The sequence below is a fragment of the Carcharhinus amblyrhynchos genome, chromosome 32 (genome assembly GCF_965287045.1).
Source record: "Carcharhinus amblyrhynchos chromosome 32, sCarAmb.v2.hapA, whole genome shotgun sequence".
NCBI lineage: Eukaryota > Metazoa > Chordata > Chondrichthyes > Carcharhiniformes > Carcharhinidae > Carcharhinus > Carcharhinus amblyrhynchos.
The window spans coordinates 13,730,004-13,753,933 of record NC_137355.1 but is presented as its reverse complement, the minus strand read 5'-3'; the positions used below and the strand labels follow the sequence as shown (position 1 = coordinate 13,753,933).

At 46.7% G+C, this 23,930-nt stretch overlaps 1 protein-coding gene across 1 annotated transcript in view; it reads right to left on the bottom strand.

The window, feature by feature from the left end:
- hcn4 (hyperpolarization activated cyclic nucleotide-gated potassium channel 4) overlaps window positions 1-23,930 on the bottom strand; it is a 312,987-nt gene that overhangs the window by 34,725 nt on the left and 254,332 nt on the right. The window contains exons 5-6 of the mRNA XM_080216165.1: window positions 11,227-11,373; window positions 4,713-4,953 (exon numbers count right to left, since the gene is read on the bottom strand). Of these exons, the coding sequence (XP_080072291.1) occupies window positions 4,713-4,953; window positions 11,227-11,373 (388 nt within the window). The remainder of the gene's footprint in view (window positions 1-4,712; window positions 4,954-11,226; window positions 11,374-23,930) is intronic.

The following is a 23,930-nucleotide window of genomic DNA, read 5'->3' as shown; positions in this document are numbered from 1 at the left end:
CATAGAGGTGGGGATGACCTAGTGGTATTATCCATAGACTATTAATCCAGAAACTCAGCTAATGTTCTGGAGAGCCAGGTTCAAATCCCACCACGGCAGATGGTAGAATTTGAACTCAATATAAAAATATCTGGAATTAAGGATCCACTGATAACCGTGGCACAGTGGTTAGCACTGTTGCTTCACAGCACCAGGAATCTGGGTTCGATTCCTGGCTTGGGTCACTATCTGCGTGGAGTTTGCACGTTCTCCCTGTCTCTGTCTGTGTTTCCTCTGGGTGCTCCTGGTTCCTCCCACAGTCCAAAGATGTACAGGTTGACTGGCCATGGTAAATTGCCCTTCAGTGTCCTGGGATATGTATGTGAGAGGGATTAGCGAGGTAAAAAACGTGGGGTTTCGGGGATAGGGCCTGGGGTGGGATTTGATGCAGACTTGGGTTAAATGGCCTCCTTCTGCACTGTATGGTTTCAATGATGAAACCATTGTCAATTATTGTAAAAACCCATCTGGTTCGCTAATGTCCTTTAGGGAAGGAAATCTGCCATCCTTACCCCAGCCTGGCCTACATGTGACTCCAGAGCCACAGCAATGTGGTTGATTTTCAACGGCCCTCTGAAATAGTCCAGCAAGACACTCTGTTCTCAAGGGCAAAGAGAGATGGGCCCACAAATGCTGATCCAGCCAACAACATAAAGGAGCAAAGAAAAAGTTAATCGATAAATGTATATCTGAATATCTCTTTTTCCCTTTCTCTTGTGATCTGCTTAATGAATAATTAAGTAAATTTACACCCCGCTGTTTCTCTTTAACGTGTGCTTTGTTCAATTCCTGTTCCGAACAAAAGTATTTTGACACCCCTGTCGTATGTTTACTGTGCTCAGCTGTATCACATCGCTCCGAGCCTCCCCCGCAAGCAGCACGGTTTCGTGAAGATAAGAAATGTCACCCAAAGCATTTACAGCTCAGCGTTGTATCTGGGTTGGATAATTCCAATCAACTTAAATGTAGTGAATCGTTGCCTGATGTTGTGCATGTTCTATACTTCTCTCCCCACTTGGAACAAAGAACAAAGAAAATTATAGCACGGGAACAGGCCCTTCGGCCCTCCAAGCCTGCACCAAAGATATGCAGGTTGGGTGGATTGGCCAGGCTAAATTGCCAGGAATCTTAGCAGGGTAAATAGGTGGGGTTACGGGATTGGACCAGGGTGGGATTATTATTGGTGTGGGCTCTTTGGGGTGAATAGCCTCCTCCTGCACTGTATGGACGCTATGATATTTGGAGTGTGGGAAGGAACTGGAGCATCCAGAAGGAAAACACACATACACGGGGAGAACATGTAGACTCTGCACAGTCACTCAAAGCCAGAATTGAACCCGGGTCCCCGGCGCTATGAGGCAGCAGTGCTAACCATTGAGCCACCGTGCCGTCTGTTTCAGGATCCCCGTTATCGAAAACAGCGGATTTCCTCTGGATGCTCCGATTTCCTTCCACAGTCTGAAAAACATGCTGGCTAGGTGCATTGGCCGTGCTAAATTCTCCCAGGTCGATGGCTGGGCCAGCATTTATTGCCCATCCCTTGTTACCCTTGAACTGAGTGGCTCGCTAGGTCATTTCAGAGGGCAGTTGAGAGTCAACCACATTGCTGTGGCTCTAGAGTCACATGTAGGCCAGACCGGGTAAGATTTCCTTCCCTAAAGGACATTAGTGAACCAGGTGGGTTTTTCTAACAATGGTTTCATGGTCATCAGGAGATTCTTAATTCCAGTTTTGTTTTTAAAAATTGAATTGAAATTCTACCATCTGCCGTGGTGGGATTCAAACCCAGATCATTCCCCGTGTCTTTCCTCCCACACTCCTCCTCCCATCCTCCCACACTGGATGCTCTAGTTCCTTCCCACATTCCAAATATCATAGCATCCATACAGTGCAGAAGGAGGCTATTCACCCCAAAGAGACAGCATTGATAATAATCCCACTCTGGTCCTATCCCGTAACCCCACCTATTTACCCTGCTAACATTCCTGACATTAAGTGGCAATTTAACATGGCCAATCCACCCAACCTGCATATTTTTGGTGTAGGCTTGCAGGGCCGAAGGGCCTGTTCCTGTGCTGTAATTTTCTCTGTGGGGAAGAGGAGTGTAGAACATTAGCAAGCTTTCTGGATAATAGGCTCATAATAATACCACGAGGCCATCACCTCCCTACAATTCCATTTCCCCTCATTCTTCTAAACACTAGAGAGCATGGAGCTAAACTTGTTGACTTTCTGTTCATTAGACAATAAGACCATAAGAGATAGGAGCAGAATTAGGCCACTCGGCCCATCAAGTCTGCTCTGCCATTCAGTCATGGCTGATATTTTTCTCATCTCCATTCTCCTGCCTTTTCCCCATAACCCCTCATCCCCTTATTAATCAAGAACCTGTCTATCTCTGTATTAAAGACACTCAATGATCTGGCCTCCTCTGCGGCAAAGATTTACCACTCTCTGGCTGAAGAAATTCCTCCTCATCTCTGTTTTAAAGGATCGTCCCCTTAGCCTGAGGTTGCGCCCTCTGGTTCTAGCTTTTCTTACTAGTGGAAACATCCTCTCCACGTCCACTCTATTCAGGCCTCGCAGTATCCTATAAGTTTCAATAAGATCCACCCCTCATCGTTCTAAACTCCAACGAGTAGAGAGGCAGAGGCCTCAGCCATTCCTCATACAACAAGCAATCCCGTGACAATGCCTCCATTTCCATTTCCCCGCCAGGAATCAGAGAGGTTCTCAGGAAATGATATTTCCAGAATGTTCTGTTCCAAAATGGAGGACAACTTCTTCACCGGGGTAGATTTTCATTCTAATCCCTAAGTCGACAGGTGCAAACCTAATCCAACATAATACTGCACTGCCGTGTACTTGATTCCTTCGCTCTGAATATAATTCAGTCTGAGAACATGTTGAGACAAAGCTGCAGCTGTAAAGAGTGATTACAATTTGCACAGTGTTATAAAAGCTGACTCCTTCGTGACTGCCTGTTAATTGGACTAGGAGAAACTACTTCAAGTCTTCTCGGAGAAAGCATCCTCAGGAACCGGTCTGGAAAAGCTAATGGATTGCGAACAGCGGTGCAGCTGGATGATGGGTTTAAATATCTCCAGAGAGGAATTGAAACAGGCAGCAAAGTGGGATACACGAGATATAGAAAATAGGAGCAGGAGTAGGCCAGTCGGGCATGCTCCGTCCTTCAATATGATCACAGCTAATCCTCTATCTCAGCGCAATAGAATCACAGTGCAGAAGGAGGCCATTCAGCCCATCAAATCTGAGGGTGGCACTGTGGTTAGCACTGCTGCCTCAAACCTGCATTGATGAGGGTTCAATTCTGTCCTTGCATGGCTGTCTGTGTGGAGTTTGCATGCTCTTCCCAAATCTGCATGGGTTTCCTCCGGATGCTCTGGTTTCCTCCCATAGTCCAAAGATGTGTAGGTTAGGAGGATTGGCCATGCTAAATTGCCCCTTAGTGTCCAAAGATGTGCAGATTACGTGGATTGGTCATGCTAAATTGCCCCTTAGTGTCCAAAGTTTTCCAACCAAACACCTCTGCTACTATAAGTTGTTGCAGTTGTTTGAGATTTGGCATCCTCTTGAAGAGTCAAAATTCAGGAAATGTGTCTCATTTTTTTCAGCAACATTTCTGCATTGATTCAACGGTTCATGGCCTTTCTCACCTCTCAAGTGTCAGATAAAGTTAATGTTATTTAATTTATTATTAGTGTCACAAGTAGGCTTACATCCACACTGCAGTGAAGTGACTGTGAAAATTCCCCAGTCGACATGCTCCGATGCCTGTTTGGATACACTGGAGGAGAATTTAGCACGGCCAACGCACCTAACCAGCACTTCTTTCAGACTGTGGGATGAAACCAGAGTACCCGGTTTAGGCCGCATTTGGAGTATTGCTTGCAGTTCTGGTCGCCACACTACCAGAAGGACGTGGGAGCTTTGGAAAGAGTTCACCCGGACGTTGCCTGGCCTCAAGGGTGTTGGCTATGAAGAGAGGTTGAATAACTATGATTGTTTTTGCTGGAAAGACGGGGGCTGAGGCGAGACCTGATAGACGTCTACAAAATGATAAGAGGCATAAACAGGATGGATAGTCAGAGGCTTTTTCCCAGGGTGGAAGGGTCAATTACAAGGGGGCACAGGTTCAAGGTGAGAGGGGGAATGTTTAAGGGAGATGTGCGGGAGAAGTTTTTCACGCAGAGAGTGGTGGGTGCCTGGAATGTGCTGCCAGAGGAGGTGGTAGCAGCAGGTACATTAGCAACATTTAAGAGGCATCTGGATGAGTACATGAACAGGGAGGGAATAGAGGGATACGGACCAAGTGAGAGTAGAGACCAAAAGAGTAAATGGTGGAAAATCTCAGCATCTGGCCATAACTGTAAGGAGAGAAAGGATCTAATGTTTCCAATCCAGATGACCCTTTGTCAAAGCTGTAAGAGTAGTTTTTTTTTTAAGTTTAGTTAGGGCATCATGATCGGCATGGGCTTGGAGGGCCTGTCCCTGTGCTGTAGTGTTCACGCAGGGAAAACCTACGCAGACATGGGGACAACATGCAAACTCCTCACAGACAGTGACCGAAGGCCAGGGATCGACCTTGGGCCCCTGGCGCTGTGAAGCTACAGTGCTAACCGTGTGCCACCATGCCCGCCCCACCTTCTCACCTCCAAAGTAGGACCCATCTGACAGCTTGGTCTCCTTATTGCCTTTGGTAAGAACGCTGACAATGCCGTGCTGAATGAAGAACATCTTCTTTCCGATCGAGCCCTCGCGGATAATGTAGTCGCCGGGTTGGAAGACTTCGAAGAGCAGTTTCGTCAGCATGGATGTGACAAAGTTGGGATCCGCGTTGGCAAAGAGAGGCATGGAGGCCACCAGCTTCCTGCAGTTAAAGTTTATGATTTCCTGTCACACACAAAAAGAAAACAAAAGGGGGTAGGGGGAGGAAATAAAGAGCAGAGTCAAGTCTCAGAAACAGGCAATTGATCCCAGTTGCGATACGTGAGTGATGGAGGAAAATTATTGCTTGACTTGTTTGACTTAGGCCTGGTTTCATTCCAATGGTTTGTCATTATAAACCTTGGCTTAATTCCTGTGGCAGAGGTCAAAGGTTACTGAGTTGGGCCGTCTTGTTGAAGTGGTAAGCCCACACTTGGAATACTGTGTACAGTTCTGGTCACCATATTGTAGAAAGGATATCATTAAACTAGAAAGAGTGCAGAAAAGAATTACTAAGATGCTCTTGGGACTTGGTGGTTTGACTTATAAGGAGAGGCTGGATAGACTGGGACTTTTTTCTGTGAAGCATAGGAGGCTTAAGGTCATCTTATAGAGGTCTACAAAATAATGAGGGATGTAGATACGATAGTCAACAACTTTTGCCAAGGGAAGGGGTGTCTAAAACTACAGGGCACAGGTTTAAGGTGTGAGGGGAGAGATACAAAAGAGCCGGGGGGGGGCAATTATCAGAGAGTGGTGAGTGTCTGGAACAAGCTGCCAGAGGTAGTAGTAGAAGCCGATTAATTTTGTCTTTTAAAAAGTGTTTAGACAGTTACATGGGTAAGATGGGTTTAGAGGGATATGGACCAAGCATGGGCAATTGGGACTAGCTTAGTGGTAAAAACTGGGCAGCATGGACAAGTTGGGCTGAAGGGCCTGTTTCCATGCTGTGAACCTCTATGGCTATTACTCAATGAGACTCGTGTGCTTCTGCTGTTACCTGGCAAACACAGATATTACCTTCATGTTTCAGATCTCAGATTAAACTGGAGAAGGCACTAGGGGAGGAAACATTCAAGGGGACGGAGGCACAAGGTGAGTGAGTCTATTGGGGTTCAAACTAAATTGAGTTGGAAGAATGTAATGCAATGTGGTTTCTACCTAACTGATTAGCTGAAGGTACAAATTCACAGGTTACACACTGATAAATGTTTGACAGCTTTTGGCAAAGGCAGTTTTTTTCCAATTTCATGGTCCCATGCCGCACAGGAAGTTCATAGAATCCCTACAGTGCAGAAGGAGGCTATTTAGCCCATTGAACCCGCACTAACAACAGTCCCACCCGAGCCCTATCCCTGTAACCCCACATACTTAACCTGCAATCTCCCTGATAGCAAGGGGGCAATTTAGCATTGTCAATCCACTTAACCTGCACATCTTCGGATACTAAAGAGGAATTTAGCATGGCCAATTCACTTAACCTGCACATCTTCAGATACTAAAGAGCAGACTCGATGGGCTGAATGGCCTAATTCTGCTCCTGTGTCCTATGGTCTTATGGAACGGATTCTACTTGCGAAGGGACAAGTGTGGAAGATGATGGTAACAAGCCTGCAAGGGGGTTTAGCAATCATGTCCCAGGAAGATCTAGCCTGGAATTCTCCAATGACATACGCCCTGCCACCAGTGAGAATGGGGAATTTGGCACTCAGTCAAATCTCCATTCACTGAATGCAAAGTGTGGCGAATCAGAGAACGAGAACTAATAGCTGTTAAGGTATCTATGCTTCTCCATAGTCCCAAACACCCCTTCTCATTAAAGGCTTTGGGAATTTTGGGTGGCACAGTGGTTAGAACTGCTGTTTCACATTGCCAAGAACCCAGGTTCGATTCCCGGCTTTGGTCACTGTCTGGGTGGAGTCTGCATATTCTCCCCATGTCTGTGTGGGTTTCCTCCGGGTGCTCCAGTTTCCTCCCACAGTCCAAAGATGTGCGGGTTAGGTGGATTGGCCCTGCTAAATTGACACTTAGTGCCAGGGGGACTAGCTAGGGTAAATGCATAGGGTAATAGGGATACTGTCTGGATGGGATTGTAGTGCAGACTTGATGGACTGAATGGCCTCCTTCTGCACTGTAGGGAATCTATGATGCATTTGATGTTTTTCAAGCCTCTTCCCTTTTCTGACTGAGACTTGAATACAGTTCCACAGCCATCAGTTGTATGCTAATAAATCCCTCAAGTGCTCAGTTTTTGTACACGAGCCTTGATGATGTACATCAGTGGAATACTTACTTGTGCTTGACATCACCTCACACCCAGATGGATGCACTTTGCAGCAGAGAGATTGCAAACCAATTTTATGTCCCATGTAATCGAGGCCAATTGAAGTGCCTAAACTGTGTCTGGGTTCGGTTTCAATCTGGTCTACGTAGTTTAATATTAAACTCAATTGTTGAGATTAATCTTGAGCCGGGATTCTCTAACCTCCCCACATCTCCCTCTGTCTACAGCAATGGGGACGAAATAGAAATGGTCAAGAGTTTCAAGTTTTCAGGTGTCCAGATCACCAATTTGTCCTAGTCTCTCCCCGCTGATGCTACAGTTAAGAAAGCCCACCAATGCCACTACTTTCTCAGGAGGCTAAGGAAATTTGACATGTCCGCTACGACTTCCATTAGTTTTTACAGATGCACCATAGAGAGCATACTATCACAGCTTGATATGGCTTCTGCTCTGACCAAGACAGCAAGAAATCACAAAAGTTTGTGAATATAGCCCAATCCGTCATGCCATCCAGTCTCCCATTCATTGACTCTGTCTATACTTCTCGCTGCCTCGAAAAAGCAGCCAGCATAGGGGAATTTCACAGTAACTTCACTGCAGTGTTAATGTAAGCCTTATTTGTGACTAATAAAATAATTTTTTAAATTAAGCACCCCGTAATACTTTCTTCCACCTTCTTCCATCGGGAAAAAGATAAAAAAAGTCTGAGATTACGTACCAATCGACCCAAGGACAGCTTCTTCCCTGCTGCCATCAGACTTTTGAATGGACCTACCTTGCATTAAGTTGATCTTCCTCTACATCCTAGCTATGACTGTAACACTACATTCTGAACCCTCTCCTTTCCTTCTCTATGAACAGTATGCTTTGTGTGTATAGTCTGCAAGAAGCAATATTTTTCACTATATGTGAATACATGTGTCAATAATAAATCAAATCAAATCCTCCCCATTGGTGCATTTTCAGGCAGAAGAGGCTGTTCACCACTGGCAGGTGGTGGGACCTTTTAGTCCCACCAAAGTCTACGGTGTTTTGGTTGACTCGCCCCTCCAGCCGGCAGGGACTGGAAGATCACATCAGTGAGAAGGACTGGGGTGATGCAGTGGTTAACACTGCTGCCTCACAGCACCAGGGACTCAGGTTCGATTCCCACTTTGGGTCACTGTCTGTGTAGAGTTTGTGTGTTCTCCCCATGTCTGCGTGGGTTTCCTCCGGGTGCTCTGGTTTCTACCCACACTCTGAAAGATGTGCAGGTTAGGTGGATTGGCCATGCTAAATTGCCCCTTAGTGTCTTAAGATGTGTAGGTTAGGTGAATTAGCTGTGGTAAATTGCCCCTTAGAGTCCAAAGATGTGTGGGTTAGGTTAATTGGCCATGCTAAATTACCCCTTAGTGTCCTAATAAGTACAGGTTAGGGGGATTGGTCATGTTAAATTACCCCTTAGTGTCCTAAAATATGTAGAATAGGTTGATTAGCCGTGCAAAATTTCCCCTTAGTCTCCCAAAATGTGCAGATTAGGTTGATTGGCCATGCTAAATTGCCCCTTTTTTTAAATATGTGTAGGTTAGATGGATTGGCTATGCTAAATTTTCCCTCAGTTTACCCGAGCAGGCCCCGAAACGTGGCGACTAGGGCATTCTCACAGTAACTTCATTGCAGTGTTAATGTAAGCCAACTTGCAACACTAATAAACAAACTTACACCTGAACTTCCTTAGTTTGCTCTTAATTGACGAAGCGTATTTGGGCGGTGGTGACATAACGGGGGCAGATTACCTGCGGGTGTCACTGTGTTCTGAGGGAGCACAGTTTGTGCCGAATCACACCAGGTGGGAAGTTGCCGCGAATATTACTTTGGCGGCTGCTGCAACTGTGGTGCTCGAACATGCCCTCCGGATAACCCTCCCAGGGACGCCACCAACAGCAGGAGTGCAACAAAAAAAGGGGAGGTGACAAATGGCGGCCTGCAAAGGGGGGAGGTTAATCATTTCCTTTCATAGGAGTCTGACGTCTAAAGTGGCACGAAGTTCTTTCAAATGTCAGCCCCTACCACCCCACACCTTCAAGCTCGCAAAAGATTTCTTCTCTCTGTGGGGGTTGGAGGGCAGTTAAAGTGAGTCATTTTAATGTTGATGCCCTCCCTGTTCTGCTGATAGGGAGCTACACGTTCAGGAGGAGGGACATTCCGTTTCTTTGGCTCTCCTTTTTTGCCATTTCTGAGATAAGGTTTCTCCCACAGCGGCGAGGTATTTCCACCGAGGAGCCCTCCTGCGCCTGGGCTAATGGCCAATGCTACGCTGGTCAATGTCAAATCAGATTGTGTTCGGATCAGGAGACGCAGGGACTGAGTTGCCCAATGCAGTCTGAGGCAGGCGTGTCCATAAGACTTAGAAGATATAGGAGCAGAATTAGGCCGTTCAGCCCATCGAGTCTGCTCTGCCATTCAGTCATGGCTGCAGAGGCGAAGGCCTAGTAATATTATCACTAGATTATGAATCCAGAAACTCGTCTGGGGGACCCAGGTTCAAATCCCACCACGGCAGATGGTAGAATTTGAATTCAACAAAAAATATCTGGATTTAAGAATCTACTCTTGACTATAAAACCTATTGTCGATTGTCATAAAAACCCATCTGGAGAATGATCCAGACACTTGTCCTCTAATTCTAATGCAGCAACTTCCAGCGAAAGCTCCAGCTTCAGAGATTAGGATCTCAGAGAAAAAGGCTTATTTCTTGGCAGATTTCAGTGTCTACTTCAGAGAGAGCAAGAGATACGGAGAGAGCAACCACTCTCTAAAAATCCCAATAAAGCAGACTGCCTTTGAGTTATCTATGAAAGGCCTGAGTGGACATGGGGAAGATGTTTCCATTTGTGGGAGAGACCAGGATTCAATGGCACAGCCTCAGAGTAAAGGTCGCGACCCTTTAGGACCGAGATGTCCATCAGGGAAGGGAATGTACTGTCCTTACCCGGTCTGGCCTACATGTGACTCCAGAGCCACAGCAGTGTGGTTGACTCCCAACTGCCCTCCAAGGCCAACTAGAGATGGGCAAGGAATGCTGGCCAGCCAGCCAGTGATGCCCACACCCCACAAATGAATAAGAAAAGGTTTATCAACCTCATTCTCCAGCCATTTCTCCTGTAACCTCTGATCTCCTTACCAATGAAGAACCTGTCTATCTCTGTCTTAAATACACTCAATGACCTGGCCTCCATAGCCTTCAGTGGCAATGAATTCCACAGATTCACCACCCTCTGGCTGAAGAAATTCCTCCTCATCTCGGTTCTGAAGGGTCGTCCCTTCACTCAGAGGCTGTGCCCTCAGATCCCAGTCTCTCCGAGTAGTGGAAACATCTCCCCCATGTTCAATCTTTCCAGACCTTTCAGTATTCTGTGAGTTTCATTGAGCTCTCCCCTTTAGGAATGGTGCTCAATGGCATAAGCATCCAAAAGAGTCACTGCTTTCACCACTGATATTATTCATGAGCCCAAGTTAAGCCTCTGGAAGCACAGACCACCAACCTCCGAGGGGATATCTTTCCTCATAAACTAGGTAAAAATCTCTACCAAAGACGATGATAAATATTTATTGGTCCACCGGCAGGTACATTGGGAGGCCACAGCCAACGTGGGATCATTTATCACCCTTTACAAATGGATCTCGAGAAATGTGAGTCCATCAAAATTCCTGAGCAAGTCACAGAAACCCTACAATGCAGAAGGAGGCCATTTGGCCCATCGAGTGTTCACCGACCCAGGCCCTATCCCCATGACCCCACATATTTACCTTAGCTGGTCCCCCTGACACTAAGGGTCAATTTAGCATTTCCAGCCCACCAAACCTGCACAATGTTGGAGTGTGGGAGGAAACCGGGGCACCCGGAGATAACCCATGCAGAAACCGAGAGAATGTGCAAACTCCACACAGACAGTGACCCAAGCTGAGAATTGAACCTGGGTCCTGGCGCTGTGAGGCAGCAGTGCTGGCCATTGTGCCACCCCAAGAAGTGCAATGGTGGTCAACCAGTAGTGTGAACCAAATCACTGAATGGTTATAAAAGACCTGAATCTTGCAGCAATAATCCCAATTGTCTGAGAAGCTTAAGGGGTCAAGTTGATGAAAATACCTTACGGCCGAAGCCGGGAGAATGAATCTGTTTAACTGTTCCTCACCTCACGCAGAGGGGCATTCAGCTCGCCAAGTATACTCTCCTCGTCAAACATCTTGCCCTGAAACCGATGCTCGTAATAATCGTGGATTCGTTGGCGCATGTCAGCTGGCAATTTGTGGAAGGACATGTACTGCTCCACTTGCTTGTACTGCAGAGGGTGAGGGGGGAGGAGAGAAAAGATAAATTATTGAACATTGATCAGCTGCTGGAGCAAGCCAAACCTCTGATGGCTTATACACCATATCAAAGACGGTTACCGTACTCAGAATGGCCGGACCATAGAAATCTTAGCGGAATCAGTAACTTGAAGGCCAGAAACCCAGGTCTTAACCAGCTTGCTGTCACCAGAGCGGGGTTAAAATGGGACTACGTTGAAATGGCCCAATGAAGTTATTGTATAACCTGTACCGGTGGAACCACAGCAGCCTCCACGATTACACAGAATCCCTTCAGTGCAGAAGGAGGCCATTCAGCCCACAATTACCTAGGCTCACCACGTACCACCAAGTATTTACTTCAGTAATCCTCTTAACCTGCACATCTTTGGATACTAAGAGGCAACTTAGCATGGCCAATCCACCTAACCTGCACATCTTGGGACACTAAGGTGCAATTTAGCATGGCCAATCCTCTTAACCTGCACATTTTTGGACATTAAGAGGTAATTTAGCATGGCTAATCCACCTAACCTACACATCTTTGGACATTAAGGGGCAATTTAGCCTGGCCAATCCACCTAACCTGCACATCTTTGGACACTAAGGGGCAATTTAGCATGTCCAATCCACCTAACCTGCACATCTTTGGACACTAAGGGGCAATTTAGCATGGCCAATCCACCTAACCTACACATCTTTGGACTGTGGGAGGAAACCAGAGCACGCAGAGCAGACACGGGGAGAATGTACAAACTCCACACAGACAGTCACCCAAGACCGGAATCGAACTCAGGCCCCTAGCGCTGTGAGGCAGCAGTGCTAATCACTGAGCCACCGTGCCACCCTTCTAGCAAACCTGACCCAAGATGGCCAAGAACTCTGACGTACGATTTGCTTTCTATGTAAATTGCAGAAGCACTTGAGTGCCCAAAGCCCTGAACCCTGAGGAATTTGTCCCAGTTATGTTGCTGGATCACTGCTCCTTCATCAGGTGAGTGGTGGGATAGGTTCACAAACACAACATACATAGGCAAAGACACAACTGCAAGATAATTATAGATTGGAATATGAAGAATGGTTGGAATGTGAGGTCTTTACAGGTAATCAAGTCTTTACAAATGCAAACAGTGTGAGTGGAGAGAGGGTTAAAAAGGTGTGAAGTGTCTCAAGCTGGGACAGTTCGTAGGTTTTTGCAGTAGGGTGGGGGTTGCACGTAGTGTGAAATGAACCAAAGATCCCAGCTGAGGCGGTCCTCATGTGTGCGGAACTTGGTTAAGACAGCAGATTTCCTTCCCTGAAGGACGTTAGTGAACTAGATGTTTATTTAGAACAACCATTTACAGCCTCGTAATGACCATTACTGAGACTCGCTTTATGTTCCAGATTTATTAATTGAATTTAAACTCCCTCCAGCTGCTAAGGTGGGATTCAAAGCCATGTTCCCAAGGCATCAACTTAGGATGTTGGGTTGCGCAGCGAGCAATATTACCTCGACACCACCATCGCCCCCGAACTCTTAGGTGCTGCAGACTGCAAATTAGCAACTGATCTGTGACATCCATTTTGTTTTAGCAAAAAAAAAGCTCCATTAGGGGTCTATAAAGACGAGAGCAAAAGCAGAAGACAGCTCTCCCACACGCTGTTCGGGGTAATTGCAAGTCCTCAGACAATCTGCGTGCTTTAAGATTTTTACCCCTGGGAAACCAGTTCGACGGCGTAACGAGTTATTATTGCATGCAGTCTCTCCTCAGTGGCCTCACTACAGTATGTCCAGCAACTAAAGCACTTTTGCAGAACATGCTTTTTGATGTCTAGTAAGAAATGTTATTGTTGAAGAAAGGGAATGATTCGCATCAAGGGATTAACGTGAGACTCAATATTCTCCATGTACAGAAAGTACTTTTGCCGGCCACTTCGTCCCCGTGCTAACAACTGTGCCAACAATTGTTAAAGTCTAAAATTTTAAGTCAGTGTCACAAGTAGGCTTACATTTTCACTGCAACTAAGTTATTGTGAAAATCCCCTAGTTGCCACACTCCAGCGCCTGTCTGGGTACTGTAGCGACTTCAATCAGGCCATTGAGGTTGGCCTATTGGAATATGAACTCCCTGATTAAGGAGCCAGTTGATGGGCCAATCAGGGAGTCTTTTCCTCGTATTTGACTGGGAGTGTCAGTTCCTCTGGCACTCCCGAAAATAGACTGCTGACTGATAGCACTCTGTGTACTGCTGTTGGAGTTGTAAATGAAAGGAATTTTGATGAAGGAATTCCTGCCTCTGAAGACTTATGACAGGTACACTGAGGGAAAATTTAGCATAGGCAATGCGCCTAACCAGCACACTTTTCGGACTGTGGGAGGAAACCGGAGCAATCAGGGGAAACCCACACAAACGTGGGGAGAATGTGCAGACTCTTCATAGACAGTGACTCCAGATCCTCAGCAGTGTGGTTGACTCTTAAAAATGGCATAATAAACCACTCCGTTCAAGGGATGCTGAGCAAAGCTCCCCAGTGGGTCCTTTGAATCAGACCTTAACTGGAATGTATCATGCTTATCCTAGCCAAATTCAGCATAAAAAAAACTTATGGTTCGGGTGAGCTTCATAAAACAGACCTGAACCATTAACAGCAGAGGTTTATTCCGAGTTGGAAAACAATACCGCTGAAAATAGCAACCAGTATGATCGAGGGAATGGACAGATTGGTTTTGGGGAAGTGAAAATATAAATTGGGCACACGCTCACTAGAAAAAGAGTAGATTAAGAAGCGATGTGATTGCTACTTTTCGGATTCTAAAGAGGCTCGGCAATTTAGACCGTGACAAGCTATCTCATTTTGTCTGCAAGATTCGAAGCAGAGGCCGTGGCCTGCGCCTGAGAGGAGTCAAATTCAAACCTAATCTTCAGAAACTATTTCAGTGAGTGAGAGGTTGATCTGTGAAACAGAACCCCCAAGTTGATGGTGAAAGCAGTTGGTAATGATTCATTCCGATTTAATTAGAGAGATTCCTTTCAGAAAATAACATTTTGGGATGCAGTTTCAGGCCAGATGTGTGGTCAGTGCGGCATGTTTGAAAGGAACAAGCAACCCTGGCTATATGCTTCCCAAAGTTCGCCGTCACTGAGCTTTCCCTCACACCACGTCGAGGCCTGTCAGAGATGAATTAGGGATTGGCACGGTGGCGCAGTGGTTAGTGCTGCTGCCTCAGGGACCCAGGTTCGATTGGGTAGCTTGTCCATGTGGGGTTTGCACATTCTCCCCGTATCTGCATGGGTTTCCTCCCACCTGTCCGGCAGCAGAATTGATTTCCCGGGACCATTCTGCAAGATTTAATTTTGCTTTGGATGAAGCAAGACGCTACAGGAAGTGCCTATTTGATACGTTAGCATCAAGTCTCAATGTTGATACCTGCACTGGATGATCGTGTAGAAATACGTCAATGCTATTCACGCCTACCTATACTTCTGACTGTGAGTTCCACTGTCTTGTCTCTCCTGCTTGCCTTTTTAGATTTATTACTGGCAATCTACATACTAAAAGCTCTAACTTTGGTCTCCCCCATTTATCAGAGTACATTTTCCAGTCTCACTCTGTAATGACGCCCACTCACTGAGTTTGGTAGGACCCAAAGGGTATTTATTAACAAGGAAAAACTGGACAGAAGCTGGCACCCCCTCGGCTGCCCCAGTCCCTCCATGTCTTCGTACTTTCTTCTGCCCAAGAGAGGACTCCACCTCTGGGGGTGATTACCCTCCCTCAGTCCCAATCGCCCTCACTTTTATATGAATATGTGGGACATGGGCATCGCTGGCTGGGCCAGCATTTATTGCCCATCCCTAGTTGCCCTTGAACTGAATGGCTTGCTAGGCCATTTCAGAGGGCAGTTGAGAGTCAACCACACTGCAGTGGCTCTGGAGTCACATGTAGGCCGGATAAAGAACAAAGTACAAAGAAAATTACAGCACAGGAACAGGCCCTTCGGCCCTCCAAACCTGCACCAACCATGCTGCCCGACTGAACTAAAACCCCCTGCCCTTCCGGGGACCGTATCCCTCTATTTCCATCCTATTCATGTATTTGTCAAGACGCCCCTAAAGGACATTAGTGAACCGGATGGCTTTTTCCGACAATGGTTTCATGGTCATCAGTAGATTTTTAATTCCAGATTTTTTTTTATTGAATTCAAATTCCATCATCTGCCGTGGCGGGATTCGAACCCGGGTCCCCAGAACATTAGCCGAGTTTCTGGATTAACAGTCTAGTGATAATACCACTGGGCCATTGCCTTCCTTATTTTGCTGTGTTGTCCTTAAAGGGACAATAACTACATGCCCGCCACGGGGATCATCGTGGTGAGGTGAAAATTTGATGGGCCATTTAAATTCTGGGCAGGGATATCTGGTGTTGGGGTGGGCTCAACCAGAAGATCCTGCACAATGCCTTCACCAAATCCTTTCAGAATCTTAAAGACCCCAACAGGTCACCCCTTGACTTGCTCTTTTCCGAATGGATAGAAAATCAAACAGAAAAGCTATCTCTAGCCAGGATACCTTATGTTCCGTTATATGAAGCCAGCAGGCAAACCTCCAGACAGGAAGGCACACTTTTATTTCTTGGTTTGTTTTTCTCAACTTTTCTTTTTTTGTCCTCACTGCCTTTTCCTTTGTGCGAATGGGCCGAGTGGTCTTTCTAATTCTTTTCAGCGAAGGCCAACGTTGTCCCTCCTGAACTCTTAATCCTTAACCCTGAAGACCTAAGGACAAATTTGTTCACCTTCTATCATCCAGATAGTCAAAAGATCTGACAATAATGGAGTTGTTGATGAGTAGTATCGATCCATAGGATCCCCACAGAGAAGAAAGAGACAATTTGTCCATCGAGTCTGCACTGATTCTCCAAAAAGTCATCCCACCCAGCCTTCCCCACTGCTCTGTCCTCTTATCCTGCACTTTTTATAGGATCCCTACACTGCAGAGCGAGGCCATTCAGCCCATCTGCACTGATCCCCACACAGGCCCTATCCCTGCAACCCGAATATTCACCCCACTAATCCCCTGACACCAGGATCAATTTAGCATGGCCATTCAGCCTATCCTGTACATCTTTGGACTGTGGGAAGAAACCGGGGCACCCAGGGGAAACCCACGCTGCCACGGGGAGAACATGCAGACTCCACACAGAGAGTGACCCAAGGCCAGGTAGTTAAAGGATGGAGTGTGAGAAGGTCGTCAATAAATCCCTGTGGCTTGCCTCCATCTGAGCTCTTTGGGGCAGCCATTCATGAGGCTGCTTTGCCCTGGATGGTGTCGAGCTTCTTGTTGTTGGAGCTGCGTTAATCCAGGCAGGTGGGGAGTGTTCCATCACATTCCTTACTTGTGCCTTGTAGATGGTAGACAGACTTTGGAGAGGTCATGAGTGATTTGACAGAATACCAGACCTTTGACCTGTTCTCATAGTCACAAGGCCAGTGCCAGTGAAATTTGTGGTCAATGGTAACCTCAGGATGTTGACAGTGGGGGCTTCAGCGATGATGATGCCATTGAATGTCAAAAGGAAATAGATTCTGTCTCTGTTAGCAGTTCATTCAGGATTTTTTAATTCTCAGGATTACTAGCAAGTTAGCATGTAGAATAGAACCATAGAATCCCTACACTACAGAGTCAGGTCATTTGGCCTATCGAGTCTGCACCTACTCTCTAAAAGAGCACCTTACCCAGGCCCACATCCCACTCTATCCCTGTAAACTCGCACATTTAGCATAGCCAATTCACCTAACCTACACATCGTTGGACACTAAGGGGCAACTTAGCCTGGCCAATTCACCTAACCTGCACATCTTGGGATAGCAAGGGGCAATTTAGCATGGTCAATTCATCTAACCCGCACATCCTTGGACACTAAGGGGCAATTTAACATGGCCAATTCATGGAACCCACACATCTTTGGACATTAAGGGGCAACTTAGCATGGCCAATCCACCTAACCTGCACATCTTGGGACACTAAGGGGCAATTTAGCATGGCCAATTCACCTTACCTGCACATTGTTGGGCACTAAGGAATTAGCATGGCCAATTCATGGAACCTACACATCTTTAGATGTTAGGTGGCAATTTAGCATGGCCAATCCCCCTAACCAACACATCTTGGGACACTAAGTGGCACTTCAGCATGACCAACCCACCTAACCCGCAGATCTTTGGACTGTGGGAGGAAGCCGGATTTCCCAGAGGAAACCCACGCAGACATGGAGAGAAGGTGCAAACTCCACACAGACAGTCACCTGAGGCCGGTATGGAACCCAGGTCCCTGGTGCTGTGAGGCAGCTGTGCTAACCACTGTCTTGCCCTGTCACCCTCACCCAGATATCATGAGACGTTTGAGGTTGACCTCTTCCTTGATTAGGACAATTGTTCGATACAATTTAATGGATAGCTAGGTGACTTCAGAGTCCTGCAAACAGGAACAAGGGTAGCTAAGAGACAACCACGTTGGAGTCTGAAATTACCTAGTGCTTAAAGTTAATTTATTATTAGTCACAAGTATGTTTACATTAACACTGCAATGAAGTTACGGTGAAAATCCCCTAGTTGCCACACTCTGGCGCCTGTTCGGGCACGCTGAGGGAAAATTTAGCATAGCCAATATACCTAACCAGCATGTCTTTGGAGCGTGGGAGGAAACGGGAGCACCTGGAGGAAACCCACGCAGACACGGGGAGAATGTGCAAACTCAGTGACCCTCACCAGGAATCGAACCTGGGTCCCTGGCGCTGTGGAGCAGCAGTGCTAACCAACTGTGCCACCGTGTCTCCTTACTGAGTGAGGATAGAAAGTCTCATTCTTCAAAACCCAGTCGTGAATGATAACCTGGCCATTTCACTGCAGCTTTTTATTTCCTCAATTCAATTTCCAAACTGTCATGATGGGAACTGAACTCATGTCCGAGGGATTACTGGCCTATTAACATAATGACTGCGTTATCAGAACCTGTGGTGCAATAAGTTGAAAGCTGACAAAGAGCTCAATGAAGCTGTCAGTTTTCAATGGGGTAACCTTTTCTAAATTAAAAACACCAGGTAACGCTCAATGTTTCAGTAATCACCGAAGTGTCGTCCCTTTTGTGCCTTTCCCAAGTGATCACCCTACAAGTGCGATTGTAAACAACAACAACTTACATTCTTACAGCCCCCTTTAGTGTGACAAAACGTTCAGAGGTGCTTCCGCAGCAACATTGTAAAACAAAGTATGTCACCGAGCCATAGGAAATGGCACAGCGGCACAGTGGTCAACACAGCTGCCTCACTGCGTCAGGGACCCCGAGTTCGATTCCAGCCTCAGGGGTGGACTTTCCAAATTGCCTGCGTGGGTTTCCTCCGGGTGCTCCGGTTTCCTCCCACAGTCCAAAGATGTGTAGTTTGGTGGATTGACCATGTTAAATTGCCCCTTAATATCCAAAGATGCGGAGGTTAGGTGGATTGGCCAAGCTAAATTGCCCCTTATTATTCAAAGATGTGGAGGTTAGGTGGATTGGCCACGCTAAATTGCCCCTTATTATTCAACGATGTGGAGGTTAGGTGGATTGGCCATGCTAAATTGCCCCTTATTATTCAACGATGTGGAGGTTAGGTGGATTGGCCATGCTAAATTGCTCCTTCGTGTCCAATGATGAGGAGGTTAGGTGGATTGGCCAGGCTAAAGTGCCCCTTATTGTTCAAAGATGTGGAGGTTAGGTGGATTGGCCATGCTAAATTGCCCCTTAGTCTCTAAGTATGTGAAGATTAGGTGGATTGGCCATGTTAAATTGCCCCCGAGTGTCCAAAAATGTGTAGGTTAGATGGATAGACCATGCTAAATTGCCCCTAGTTGTTCAAAATGTGCAGGTTAGGTGGATTAGCCAGAGTGAATGTGAACCATGTGCAGGAAAATGGAATTGGAAAGGCCACCTGGGTGTCTTTGGATCGGCATGGACTAGGTGGGCTGAATGGCCCCCTTCTATGCTATGCCTTTTCTTTGATTCAATGGTTCTAAGGAGATATATGGTCACAAAAACCATATATCGAATATATGGATCTAATTCAAATGTATAACATTCTGACAGGGCTGGAGTGGCTGGGTACAGCAAGGTTGTTTCCTCTCGCTTGTGGGGGGAGGGTCTAGAAAAAGGGGAAGTGATGGCCTAGTGGTATTATCATTAGACTATTAATCCAGAAACTCAGCGAATGTTCTGGGGACCCCGGTTCGAATCCTGCCACGGCAGCTGGCGGAATTTGAATTCAATAAAAAAAATTGGAATTAAGAATCTACTGATGACCATTGTCAATTGTCAGGAAAAACCCGTCTCATTCACTAACATCCTATCGGGAAGGAAATCTGCCGTCCTTACCCGGTCTGGCCTCCATGTGACTCCAGAGCCACAGCAATGTGGTCGACTCTCAACTGCCCTCCAAGGGTGACTAGGGATGGGCAATAAATGCTGGCCCAGCCAGCGACGCCCATGTCCCACAAATGAATGAAACAAAAGGGGTCTCGATGTCAGGATACGGAGTAGATCATTTAGGACGGAGATGAGGGGTAACTTCTTCACTCAGAATTTGCTACCACAGCGAATATTCACCACGTAAAATGAACAACGATTCATCAGGAGCTTCCAGAAGGTGAGAATCTGCCCGTTTAATTTCGCTTTGAGTTATTAGAGGTGTTCGCTGCAGATTTCTGAACCAGCCAATTTGCAGTACCCACTGCACTCGTCAAACAGAGATGTCTAATCCAGTCACTTGGCTCTGATTTATTGGCTACCGCGCTGCGAGCTGGTTACTCCTGAACTCACTCGGGGGAGGATTTCACAGTCAGAGAATGAGGAGGGGGGGGGGGGTTAACTCATTGTCAGCCAAAGAGTGAGATGGATTTAAACACAGTGAGAAGTCTCACAACACCAGGTTAAAGGCCAACAGGTTGATTTGGAATCATGAGCTTCATCAAGTGTTTTAAATAAGAAAGAAAGGGCAGCACAGTGGCACATGGTACGGCCTCACAGCGCCAGGGACCCGGGTTCGATTCCCGGCTTGGGTCACTGTCTGTGCGGAGTCTGCACATTCTCCCCGTGCCTGCGTGGGTTTCCTCCAGATGCTCTGTTTTCCTCCCACAGTCCAAAGTTGTGCAGATTAGGTGGATTGGCCGCATTAAATTGACCCTGAAAGATGTGCAAGTTAGCTGGATTGGCCATACTAAATGACTGCCCGTGCACACTCTCATGGCATAGTTTAGATACAGTGGCACAGTGGTTAGCACTGCTGTCTCACAGTGCCAAAGACCTGGGCGTAATTCCAGCCTCGGATCACTGTCCGTGTGGAGTTTGCATGTTCTCCCCGTGTCTGTGTGGGTTTCCTCCGGGTGCTCCAATTTCCTCCCAACACTGCAAAGATGTGCAAGTTAGGTTGATTGGCCATGCTAAACTGCCCCTTAGTGTCAGGGGATTAGCAGATTAAATACATGGGGTCATGGGGTAGGATTGTGGTCAGTACAGGCTCAATGGGCCAAATGGCCTCCTTCTGCACTGTAGGGATTCTATGATTGAAGTTTTAAGTTTATTGCTGCTCAACACCTAATAAACTTAACCATTGCCAATTGTCAGGAAAACCCGTCTGGTTCACTAATGTCCTTCAGGGAAGGAAATCTGCCATCCTTACCCGGTCTGGCCTACATGTGACTCCAGAGCCACAGCAATGTGGTTGACTTTTAAAATTTAAAGTTTATTTTACTAGTGTCACAAGTCGGCTTACATTAACACTGCAATGAAGTTACTGTGAAAATCCCTGAGTCACCACACTGTTCGGGTACATAAGAACATAAGAACATAAGAAATAGGAGCAGGAGTAGGCCATCTAGCCCTTCGAGCCTGCCCCGCCATTCAATAAGATCATGGCTGATCTGTCGTGGCTCAGTTCCACTTTCCCGCCCTCTCCCCATAACCCTTAATCCCCTCTCTTATCAAGAACCCATCAACCTGCTTCTTAAAAATATTTAGCGAGGCAGCCTCCACCACTTCAACGGGCAGAGAATTCCAGAGATTCACCACCCTTTGAGTGAAGAAGTTCCTCCTCAACTCCGTTCTAAACCGCCTCCCCTTTATCTTGAGGCTGTGCCCCCTAGTCCTACTGTCTTTTTTGAGCGGGAAGAGTCTCTCCACCTCTATCCTATCCATCCCATTCATCATCTTATACGTCTCAATGAGATCTCCCCTCATTCTTCTAAACTCTAACGAGTACAAGCCTAGTTTATTCAGCCTCTCCTCATAGCTCAATCCCCTCAACTCCGGTATCAGCCTAGTAAACCTCCTTTGCACTCCCTCCAGGGCCAAAATATCCTTGCGTAAGTACGGCGCCCAAAACTGCACACAGTACTCCAGCTGCGGCCTCACCAATGCCCTATACAGCTGCAGCAAGACCTCCCTACTTTTATATTCAATCCCCCTCGCTATGAAGGCCAGCATCCCATTCGCCTTCCTGACCACCTGCTGCACCTGCAAGCTGGGTTTTTGCGACTCATGCACAAGGACCCCGAGGTCCCTCTGCACCGTCGCCTGCTGCAGTTTTTCGCCACGTAAGTAATAGTCCTTCCTACCATTCTTCCTACCAAAGTGGACCACCTCACACTTGCCAACATTAAATTCCATTTGCCATTTCCTGGCCCATTCGCCCAGCCTATCTAGATCCTTCTGCAGACTCTCCACACCCTCCGCACAATTTGCCTTTCCCCCAATCTTGGTGTCATCAGCAAATTTCGACACCCTGCACTCGGTTCCCTCCTCCAGATCATCTATATAAATGGTAAATAGCTGAGGCCCCAGCACCGACCCCTGGGGCACCCCACTAGTCACCAACCGCCAATCCGAATAGCACCCATTGACCCCCACTCTCTGCCTCCTATTTGACAACCAATCCTCTATCCACGCTAACACCCTACCCCCAACTCCATGTCCCCTGACCTTCTGCAATAACCTCTTGTGAGGTACCTTGTCAAACGCCTTCTGAAAATCCAGAAAGACCACATCCACCGGCTCTCCTCTATCCACTGCCCTAGACACATCCTCATAGAACTCCAGTAAATTTGTCAGACACGACTTCCCTTTAATGAAACCGTGTTGCGTCTGCCCTATCAAGCAATTCCCTTCAAGATGCCTCGCAATTTCCTCCTTAATGACGGATTCCAACATTTTACCTACCACAGACGTTAAACTAACCGGCCTATAATTCCCTGCCTTTTGCCTGGCACCCTTCTTAAACAACGGCGTAACATTAGCCGTTTTCCAATCTTCCGGCACTTCCCCGGAATCCAGCGACGTCTGGAAAATAACCACCAAGGCATCCACTATAACCTCCGCCATTTCTTTCAGTACCCTCGGATGCATTCCATCCGGTCCTGGGGACTTGTCCACAATCAGCCCCTCCAGTCTGTCGAGCACCACCTCTCTAGTAACAGTAATGTCATTAAGACCCTCCAGTCCTACCACCTTTCCATCGCTAACACCCGGCAAATTATTCACGTCCTCCTCCGTGAAGACAGAAACAAAAAAGTTATTCAATACCTTAGCCATATCCCCATCCCCTACCACTAGGTCCCCTTTCTCAATGGTACACCGAGGGAGAATTTAGCATGGTCAGTGCACCGAACCAGCACGTCTTTCGGACTGTGGGAGGAAACTGGGGAGCCTGAAGGAAACCCACGCAGACACAGGGAGGATGTGCAGGCTCCACACAGGCAGTGACCCAAGCCGGGAATCAAACCCTGATCACTGGCGTTGTGAGGCAACAGTGCTAACCATTGTGCCACCCTGGGGGATGGGCAAGAAATGCTGGCCCAGCCAGCGACGCCCACATTCTACGAATGAATAAAAAATTTAATTAACATCGAGAAAGATTCTGCACAGCATTTAATAGTTATGTAAAAGATTCCAAGCTTCTTGTCTTCACTATTTTGGAAGCCCATTCTAATTACTTATGACTTCCTTCTGGAGAATACTTCCTGACATCTATCCCAAATGAGTTTGTTTTTTTTACTCATAGTAATGATGTGAGATAATTAACTTTAGCAAAAATCTAAAGTGATGGGCTTAACGTAGGAGTGGCAATGTAGATACTAAATGATTAAGAAACACAGGCAGAAAGTAGGGGAAACTGTTGTTTTTCAGACTGGAGGAAAGGCTACAGTTAAATTCAAGTTTATTTATTAGTGTCACAAGCAGGCTTACATTAACACTGCAATGAAGTTACTGTGAAAATCCCCGAGTCGCCACACTCCGGCGCCTGTTTGGTTACACTGAGGGCGAATTTAAAGTTTAAAGTTTATTTATTAGTGTCACAAATAGGCTTACATTAACACTGCAATGAAGTTGCTATGAAAATCCCCTAGTTGCCACACTCTGGTGCCTGTTTGGGTACATTAAGGGAGAATTTAGCATGGCCAATGCATCTAACCAGTACATCTTTCAGACTGTGGGAGGAAACCAGAGCACCCAGAGGAAACCCGTGCAGACACGGGGAGAATGTG